Genomic DNA, 10,494 nt, shown 5'->3' on the forward strand with positions numbered 1-10,494 from the left:
TTGGTCCCTCTCCTGCACTGCTTGGTCCCTCTCTTTCTCTGCTTTAACCCTGAAGACCTGATGGATGTTGGTTACTGACTTGTATGTCATCTTATTCTTCTCAAGTTCTTCCTTTAGATCAGTCAGAGCAAGTTGTGCGCTGCCTAATTGGCTCATTGCCTGCTCCTTATCAGCCACCATCTTAGAAAAATCAAGCTTGAAATGCCTCGACTCATTCTCCATCTTCTTCTTCTCTTCAAGAACCTTCAAGTTTTCTTCAGCACTCACAACATTCTGTCTGAGCCTCTGTTTTTTCTCCTCTGCATACATGGTCCATATACTATCTAGGCTCATCTTCAGAGTATCAGGCCATTCAGGGTCAACCCACTCAACATATCTGCATTTAGGTACCTCCTAACAATTTAGACCAAACAAAAAATTCAATTAACTGCCAGTATTCAGTTCTGTGCATGATGATGAAACTTAAACCATACTTCAAATGACTTCCTGTTTAACAATGGCAAATGCAAAAAATTACTAACCTTTTGTGCACAAGCTAGAAACCTTCTGCCACTATCAACAGATTCAAATGCCACATGCTTCTCACACAAAGATACATGCCCACATCTAAAGCTAGGCAGATCTGTAGCCAAGCCACTCCATTCCTCACAGAAAATTGTGGCAAGTGGCTAAAAAAGACATTTGGAATCAATTGACAGAGACACCCTAGCTAAGAAACCCTAGACTGGGTGGGGAGAACACTAACCTTGCTGGTCACAGAGTCATCTTTAGAAGAACTGGGAAGATCATCCCAGGACACCATGGTTACTGCTGGATGAAGATGAGAAGGGGTTCTGGTGGTGCTATTGGACAGAGGAGAGAAGGGGATCTGGTGGTGCACGAAATTGAAGATGAAAGATGAGGAAGAAGAAAGGGATCTGGTGGTGGTGGTGGTGGACCAAAGCTACATGTAGAGTGCAAGTTGCTGGGTGGGTGTTTGCAGCAGGTGCAAGTACATGCTTGCTTTTGAGTTCAGTTGTGTTGAGAAAGGGGACCTGGGCTGACATGAGTTATAGTTATGACAGCAATTAGTTAACATAAGTTAGTTCAGTTATGACAGCAATTAGGTTAAGTGCATTTCTGTCAGCAATTATTTATTACAGTAGTACTGTCACTGATTTCAAAGCAATGAGGTTAAGTACAATTCTGACAGAATTAGGAGAAAGTACACTTCTGTCAGAATTAGTTTAACTACACTTATGACATCAAACATTAGGACAAAGTCTTACAACAAGCATATATTATCCATTACAACAAGCATTACAACCAAGACTTCATACCAAGCAAACAACCTTGCCACTACTCATTTAGAACAAGAGATCTCTTAGAACACCTACACCTACTCATTTAACAACACTTCACTTCTTCATAATTAAGGTGAAACACATCACACAAAGCACTATAACAAAAGCCATCAGCGGCTTTAGTAGCAGCAAAATCTCTCTGCCTAATCCTAGCAGCATAGCAACTTGCTACTTGGTAGCATACTTATTCTCACTGGAGCTGGCATAATTAGCTCTGCCTAGAGTGCCTCTTCCAGCCATGCCTCTGCCTACCATTGATTCCGTCCTCTGCCTCTCAAGCTCTTTCCTCCTGTCCTCAGCTGCACCAATTGCATCTACATCAGCATCACCAACCAGACGCCTTGTTTCAACTAGATGCTCCACATATTCAAGCTCCCAGCGCCAGAAATCACGAGTGACCTGAGAAAAAAATTACATCTTTATTCACCTACAGAGTGACAGTAAAGTTCAGAGTGCATGAATCAATGGCAGACTAGTTAACCAACTAGTTCTGTCAGTAATTTTGCAACCAAGGACAGTCTAAACTACTATATTAATCAGAGCAATGACTAGTTAACCAACTAATGTGCCTAATTTAATCAGTGCTTTGCTTCAATACTACTTTTGCTAAGAATTGACACGGCATGAATCAACAAGTAGCTAGGAACGGGCACTTACAGCGTGGTTGACGCACTTGTAGAAGATCCATCCATCATGCTCATCGGTGCTAGACTAGTAGAACCTCACCTGCTCGCCGCAATCTGGGCACCCAATCAATGGTACAGCAACGGAGCGGCCATGCAATGCATTGCGGATGGAGTTGGAAGATGACATGACGGCGGGGACAGAGGCGGCGGAGGAGGGCATCGGCAATGGTTGCGGCGGTGGAGGGCGTCGACGTCGGCAATGGCTGCGGCGACGGGGATGGGAGTTGGGCTAGGGTTGGGAGGAGAAGAATAGGAGAGCAAGGGGATAAGCGAGCAGCCGATCAGGTGGACCAGGTCATGGCGTTTTTGCAAAAAAAACAAATCGACTAGTATTCACCCTAGGATCGACCAGGCGTCGGTCAAAGCGAGCTGGCGGCCGCTGACTAGGCCAAGTCAGCAAATACGTACACGAAATCATACAAATGGACCAAAGTGAACCCCTTGCTCAAGTACTTGGACCGTAGTTAGGGTATTTTGAAGTAGTGGTACCAAACTATCACTCGGCTCAAGTTTAGTGACGTACAGTGAATTTTTCTCATTAAATCTTATGTTTGAACTATCCATCTTCATGTATTAATTATGGGTTTTGAATTGTGAAACTACTCGATTCTCTTGTAATATTAATGTGTATGTCGAATGTGATGGATTTGCATACATTTGAGGGTTAGATAGAGAGCGTGACTGCCTGGCATTACTTTTAAGGGGTAATCTGGCGTTGTACGCGGACGCGCCCGGACAACGTATGCGGATGTTTAGGGGAGGGGGGGGGGGGGGGGTGTTCTAAGTCCGGCTGTAGATGTCATAAGATTGGTAGACTGAAGAGGGATTCGAAATAGGAACCGGGAGTAGAGAGGCAGATGCACGACGGGGTTTAGGGCAGTTCAAATGTGAATCACCCGATGGACGTGCACCATATATAGGTGGACACGAGAAAGGCCAACCATCCAACTATAAGCATCAAATGTTGATCCATTTTGAAATGGATTGAATACAAACAAAGATGAAATTCATGCTAAATGAATAATTTTTGATATATTTAGAACCAAACTAACAAAGTTTGACAAGTTCAAACTAACTTTAATTTAAACTAAATTAGACGAGGTACGAGAGGTGACCTCGTAAACAAGGCCTTCTTGGGCACAGGCATCTCCTTCACCATCTATGTCGTCGCACGAGCCACCATCTGTGATGTCGTTTGAGCCATCGTCCTTGTCGCCGCGCCAGTAGCGGAAAGCAAGGCATCGCCGCATCCTTGTGTGTCCGCCGCAGCATGCTTGAGACCCTCTGTCGCACCCTCCACCGCCTTGCACCGCTTGTCTTCGACGACATCGATGGCTCGGATAAAGGTTTCGTGCTCAAACTCCGCCGTCCCACTTCAACGTCCATAACAAGGTCGACGTCAGCTCAAGACCAACTCGACGGTGGTCTTGGACCGATCAACGGCCAAGTCACCGCAAACACCCAGGCCGAGGTGTCCTGCCTGTTCGTGAGTGCTACCCAGGCCGAGCACCCACGTCGGCTATGCTCTTGGATGATGAGGCGCCAACGCTGACACCTTTGAGGTAGTAGTGGAGGTGCGACTGGCGACAAGGTGGGAGTGCGTGCTCCTCTTTCTTGACGGTGGCGAGGACCGGGCGACACTAGTTGTCCGGCTAGTGAAGCGGGGGTGACGGTGCCCCGTCGTGGTTGCACAGCAATGACAATGGCTCATCCTTCACGCGATGTCTGATCTAGACGTCACAGTTGCGAAGAGGAGATGGCTGACCACACTCGATCAGCGACTGCTGCAGCACCACCTTCATGTGTCACATGAACTCATCGTCCGTCGTGGGCGCGGAGACGAGGATGGGTGGCTCCTGCTCCTCGTCCGGGGAGATCGGCTATGGCTTGACATCCTTCGAAGCCGTGAAGGACGAGGGACCCAAAGAGCATGAGCGGTGGTGCGAACTCGATCCGGAGCTCCTCCCGGATCCAGAGCCATGTGCTGGCCACCACTAATCGGCATCGGACTTCTTGCCCATAACAACGTAGATGTTTTCTGTGTGCCGCGGCGTTGGAAGAGTGTAGGGTTTGCGTCTGAGCTCAGTCGATTTAATAGCTAATGCAGCCTGGCGAAGCTTGGAGTAGGCATCTCGGTCGTTGAGCTGGTGTGAATGATAGGTAGGCACATGGTTGGTCAACCGACATGAATGCAAGTAGGCTGCCATCCGGCCACGTCCGCTCTAACTTGTATGAACGCGATGTCCGCTCTAACTGGTATGGACGCGATGCGCAGGGTTCTGGAGCGAGCGGACGTGTCCGGAGAGGGGCTTTGGGTGGACCCGAGGGCATCAGAGTCCGATGTGGCGGACGTCCGGGCTCCCCAAATCTTCCCCCGGTCCGGACAATTCAGGTGACCACAGTTGCATGGCTAAAAGTATTCGAAGTGTCCATTTTGCAAAGATTGCACGATTTCAAACGCCCCGACCGGTCCATTTCTCTTCAGATTTCAATGGATGCAACTTTAAACGCCGGGTACTTATTTAGACACTCAAAACTTATTTGGACACTAACAAACTGTGAGATAAAAGAACTCCATTTCTCTTCATATACAAGTTTATAAGGATACATGAGAATTTCTATTTCAGCAACATAACTTGGCAATACGATGGTTCCACATGAAAAGTCACCAAAATGGAGACAAAAATTACAGTTACAGCCACCAGCCTTAGGAGGACGTGTAAAAAATCTTGCAGGTAAGCAGCACAAGTATGGCTAGTGTTGTAGCAAAGCTTACGGCCAAACCACCCCAAAGAATCCTGTCAATGTTTAGTGCTCCCCTGGTAATCACATTTACCTGCTGATCGTCCCCTCTAGATTTTTCTGTATCACTTTCACTTGTTTTCCCTGCCCCCTCGACATTTCTTCTCACAAGCGTAGATTGAGGTGTTTCCTGACGAGTAGCGTCACCACAATTTGTCGGTGCATCAGATGGCCCTTCACATTGCTGTGGAGTACATTGTTGTGCTGCGCTTTCTGCACCCGAGCATGCACAGGAATCGCAGGTGTTTGTAGAACAAGCGGCTTCCTCAACACGATTTGGGCTGTTTTTTACCTGCACTTCAGCAGAATTTTGTTCAAGTGCTGCTTCCTTTATTGCAACGGTTCCTTCTATCACTTCACCAAATACAGACCATCTTCCGACAGACGTGATCTTCGCATCAGCTGATGTTCCTAGCATACTATCTGGAGCAATGACAAGGACCTGGATATACCCTTTGGTATGTCCAACCTGTGCAACAGAAGTTCATACAAGCAAATGCTTGTCTAGTCATAAATTTAGCATCTGGCATGAGCAATATTGATTATAGACAATTGGTGCTTCAATCACACTTACCAAATGAACACCATCGGTAGCTATTTCAGTAATCCATATCCTCTCCACTTTGCCTTTCAGTCCTTCGTATGGTGAAAAAGCTTCGAAAACTGAGGTCAATTCACGGCTTCGTTTTTTCACTTCAATGCTAGGCACTTTCTTCATCCTAGCAGCAGGTGTTCCTACAGAAAAAACATTGCAGCTGAGTTGAGGAAAAAAAATACTGATAATTAGTTAATAACATGGCATTTGGCAGAACACGATACCTGGCCTGGGATAAAACTGTGATATGTGAACTTGAGGTAACTGATACTCTTTTATAAGGTTAACCGTTTCAACAAAATCTTCATCAGTTTCGCCTGAAACCGAATAATATAGTTCAGAACAAACTATTGACAATGTAAGATATCTATAACTAATAAGAAAACGAGACTGAATAGCTGAACCCATAACTTGCTACCGTACCAGGAAAGCCACAAATAATATCCGTGGCAATTTGCATGCCCTGGACAAGCTCACAGAGAGTACCAACTACCATTCTGAACTCACTGACAGTGTATTCACGATTCATTGCCTGAGATGGGCAAACACAGAAATAGTCAAAAAATATGAACTTGTCTCTATAGGTTACTACTACTTCCTCCGTTCACATATATAAGATGTTTTGGCTATTTCAATATAGAATACATACGGACTAAAATGAGTGAATAAACACACTAAAACGTGTGTACATCCTATTCAGAAAAAAGTTGGAACATCTTATATTTGTCAAGGAGTACTACTGAAAAATAAAGTCAAGAGTTCCAAGCATACCTTTAAAACAGCATCACTGCCTGATTGCACAGGAACATGAAGGAAAGTATAAACACAAGGATGGCGCAAAACACTAGCTATCTCATTCAAATGCTCCAGTATAAAAGGAGGATTTGTCATCCCTATGCGAAGCATTGTGCTTCTGTCTGCAGGAAGCTCAGCAACAATTGCATTTAAGAGATTCGGAAGATTTGTACCGATATCCCTACCTAAAAAATACAAGATCAGAGAGGCAAAGTAGAATGAAAGTATATGATATGTAACACTGCGTAAATCTATAACAATTTGGACACTGAAATTACCATAAGCACCAGTATCTTCACTGCTCAACCATATCTCGCGAACACCTTCTGAGACAACAATTTTCACACGATCTACCTAAGGTGAATAGGAAACAAATAATTTGCTTCAAAAAAATTAGGAGAAGCAATATTTTCGTGCACTGATAGAAATATGTCAGTACACTAACCAAGCTGTCTATAGAATAGCTTCCAAGATGACCACGAGCATGCTTTGTCTTGCAGTAAGTGCAAGCGCCTAGACACCCAACATTTATTGGAAGAATCTCAATAAATTTATTCTTTCGAACCTGTAAAGTGTAGCTGTTATCAGTCATTAGGTTTAACATAAAAATTTATCAATGTGTGGGATACAACTGATGCACATGATGAATAGATTTTACCTTGGGTAAATCAAGTGAGGGCAGTGTTTTCCGACTCAACAACCGAACCTCATGCCCTTTTAAAGTTTCCTCAACTACTTCAACAACCCGATCTATCTGCTGCACTCCTATTATACTAATACCTTCAAGCTCCTTCAGATCCCGGCTTCCTTGTGGCACACAGCCAGCTACAACCAGTGGCTTGTTTGCCGTCTTGCATTTTGATATGAGAGTTGACATGGCAGATTGACTTGGATTTTTCACAGTGCATCTGGAATGGCAAAAGTACATGTCAAAAATTATCCGTATACCTCAGCTACACATTTCGCCACTAGGCACCACAGGGCAGACACAATAGCATGGAATTACAATATCAAAATCAAATAGAAATGTATTTGATACCAAGAAGGCAAGAATACACAGTTCATGGATAGTACAAGAAAACCAAAGCAGAACCAGCTTAGTTGCCAGCCAAGTTAAAGCAGTTGATCAAGCATACTGAAATACAGAAATAAGCAAACAAGAAACTATAAGCATACGTGTTAATTAGCCACAAATCAGCTCCTTCGGGCTCTTCAGTAATTGCATATCCAAACGCGGAGAGCTGCCCCGACATGTACTCACTGTCACTCTGCAGAGAAGGGAAAAGCAGAGGTTATACATTAGCATTAGCAAAGCCATTAGCTGCCTAGCATTTAGCAGCAGTCACACACCACTAAATCCACAGACCAGGTACTACTAAGCACTACTTAAGCCGTATCAGCTGTTCAACCAATTACTGTCAGACAGCTCTCCTGAAGAATTGTTACTTAAACCGTGGAAATTACAGCATGCTAAGTAGTCATACAGCAGTTGATATGAGCTAAGTGGTTGGGAAGCTTCCGTAAAAAATATAATAATCAGCACAAGTGATAGCAGAGAGTAATGCGGAGGAAGCTTGCCTGGTTATGTGAGCACCCGAATGTCTTGACGTATATCGTCTGCAACACAAATACCACCAGTATCAGGAAGCAAATCAGATCAAGCATGAAACGATGGCAACACGTCAACACGCATGTCGTAAGAGGATCGGCCGAAGGCGGTGGCGGCATACCTGCGTGCCTGGGATCCGGGCATCGGGCTGGGCCTGCGTCTGCAGGAGCTTGGACGACCTGCGCTTGGGCTTGACGGCGACAGTGGAGAGGGGTAGGCGGAGCCCGGGAGGAGCTCCGCCGCCGGAAAACCCGGCCGGTCCCAGCACGTCCTCGATGTCCTCCATCCCCGGCGGCGGAGTAGCGTCCAGTCGATGCGGGAGGTGGCTGAGTAGGGTTCTGCGGGGACAGTGCGCGGAGGCGAACCGAACGACTGGGAGCGAGTGGGCCTTTGGAACGGGCTGCTACATGGGCATTTTAGTTTTAGCTTAACCAAAACAGGGAACTCTCGACTTCGCGCAGACCCCTGGCGGACCGGCCCAGCTATCTCAACAGACGCGACTCACAGCGCGCGCGACTTTCTTGCAGGATTTTAGAAAAAAAAAAAACAGGAAAATGGTCCGGCCCAGCGCGGAGGAGTGGGTTTGCGCCCATTTGCTGGTATCGAAGGAATGGGAGAGCAACTAGTTAACGAGCGCTCCTTCGGAAGCCTCGCAACGATCATTGTCACTTAGCGCGCTCTTAGCCATTCGCCACGTGTCGCGCTCTGGTCACTTTCTTCGAATTTTTTATTTTATTTTTCCGCACGTGTTTTTGGCTTTTTAAACGGTTTTTTTAGGGTTTTTGACGTTTTGGTTTTTCGCCGGTCTTCCTTAGCTTTTCAATCAAAAACAATATTTCAAAAAAATATTTTGCGTGAAAATATGCGTTTTTTTTCTTTCATGAAAGTCACGGTTTTGCTTTCACGAGAGGCACGGTTTTGCTTTCGTGAAAATCACGGCCGTGCCTCTTGAAAACGAAAAAAACATGTTTTTTATTGTTTTTTCGTGAGAGTCACGGTTTTGCTTTCGCGAGAGTCACGGCCGTGCCTCTCAAAAACGAAAAAAACACGTTTTCTGTTTTTTTTCGCGAGAGTCACGGTTTTGCTTCCGCGAGAAGCATGGTTGTGCTTTCAGGAGACTCAAGGCCGTACCTCTCGGAAAGGAAAAAAAACGTGTTTTCTGTTTTTTTTTTCTTTCGCGAAAGTCACGGTTTTTGCTTTCGCAAGAGTCACGGTTGTGCTTTCACAAGAGTCACGGCCGTGTCTCCTCGGAAACGGAAAAAAACACGTTTTCTCTTTTTCTTTTTTCCACGAGAGACACGATTTTGCTTTCGCGAGAGGCACGTTTGTGATTTCGTGAGAGGCACGGGCATGCCTCTTTCGGAAAGGGAAAAAACCCATGCTCTTGGTTCGGTTTTTTCGTCTGATTTTTTTCGTCCAGATTTTTTCGTGAAGAAAAAGTTCATCAAAACCTATCAACATGGGATCTAGTTTTAATCTCGACGTGAGAAATCCAACGATGAAAACGGTTCGAGATTTGGACGCACGGTTTGAGAGATAAAATGTTTTGAATAAACGAATTTAGAAAAAAAAGAAAAACTCCCATATTGCGACAAGTGGCGCGCTGCATATGCGCCGCTCGTCGCAACTATGAGAGATAAAACATTTTGAACAAATGAATCTACGAAAAAAAAGAAAACTTTCAGATTGCGACAAGTGGTGCGCTGCATATGCGCCGCTCGTCGCAACTATGAGAGATAAAACATTTTGAATAAAAAAATCTACGAAAAAAAAGAAAACTTCCAGATTACGACAAGTGGCGTGCTGCATATGCGTCGCTCGTCGCAATTAAAGAAATTGAAGTGATCTTTGCAACGAGTATCCTTTAATTAGTGATTTCGAAGAAATCAGCGCCTTAAGCGCCGTTTAGGAAATGCCGGCCTATTGTGGGTCGGGGGCAATCCAAAAGAAAATTGTGGGGCGGGGTGCCCCTGTTGTTCTTTCGTGTTTTCCTTTTTCGTTTCCTTTTCTGTTTTTATTTGCTTGTCAAAAAAAGGTTTGGGGTTTTTTAAAAATATGAATTTTAAAAAATTCTCATGGATTTTTAGAAACGTAAATGTCTAAAGAATTTCTGGATAAAAAGTATTCTAAATTACAAAGACATTCGCGGATTTAAAAATGATCATGAATTTGGAAAAAAGTTTCATATTTCAGAAAATGTTCATGGGTTTTCAATTTTCGAAAAATGTTAATAATTATTCTCATACTTCCAAAAATATCCACAAATTCAAAAAAACCTTCCCAAATTGTTCATGAATTTTAAAATTGTTCCCGCATTTCAAAACAATTGTCGGCAAAAGCCATGTGACAGATTGCTTCACTTAGGCTTTTGTCGGCAACGCCAAGAAAATGTTGTATCTTGTACAAAAAAATGAATTGTTAAAGTAATGGACTTGTCACTAATGTTTTAGACGTAATTTTTGAAAGTTGTAATCCAAAATATATTTTGTAAAATCTGAATCTCGCAACACTTATATGATACACTTAAATAATAATGGATTCACTATAACTAAATTGATCAGATTATCTCGTGCTGCAAAGTAAGCACATCAAACATTGAGTAGTGCCTTGATTTGATCAGTAAAATTGTCACTTCTTATATCCTCCTGCGGCGCCGCGCAAATA

The 10,494-nt window shown here is 44.2% G+C and overlaps 1 protein-coding gene across 1 annotated transcript; it reads right to left on the reverse strand.

Annotated features, from left to right (window-relative positions):
- Nucleotides 1–4,588: 4,588 nt before the first annotated feature.
- Nucleotides 4,589–8,213, reverse strand: LOC125538314 (threonylcarbamoyladenosine tRNA methylthiotransferase). The gene is made up of 11 exons (XM_048701576.1): nt 7,952–8,213; nt 7,800–7,838; nt 7,398–7,489; nt 6,880–7,129; nt 6,667–6,786; nt 6,500–6,575; nt 6,198–6,406; nt 5,850–5,958; nt 5,651–5,743; nt 5,406–5,566; nt 4,589–5,300 (listed from the first exon to the last, which is right to left on the reverse strand). Exons 1-11 carry the CDS (start codon nt 8,114–8,116, stop codon nt 4,737–4,739), a joined length of 1,878 nt encoding a protein of 625 aa, XP_048557533.1. The 5' UTR covers nt 8,117–8,213; the 3' UTR covers nt 4,589–4,736.
- Between the last annotated feature and the right edge of the window lie 2,281 nt (nt 8,214–10,494).

This window comes from Triticum urartu, chromosome 2 (genome assembly GCF_003073215.2).
Source record: "Triticum urartu cultivar G1812 chromosome 2, Tu2.1, whole genome shotgun sequence".
Lineage (NCBI taxonomy): Eukaryota > Viridiplantae > Streptophyta > Magnoliopsida > Poales > Poaceae > Triticum > Triticum urartu.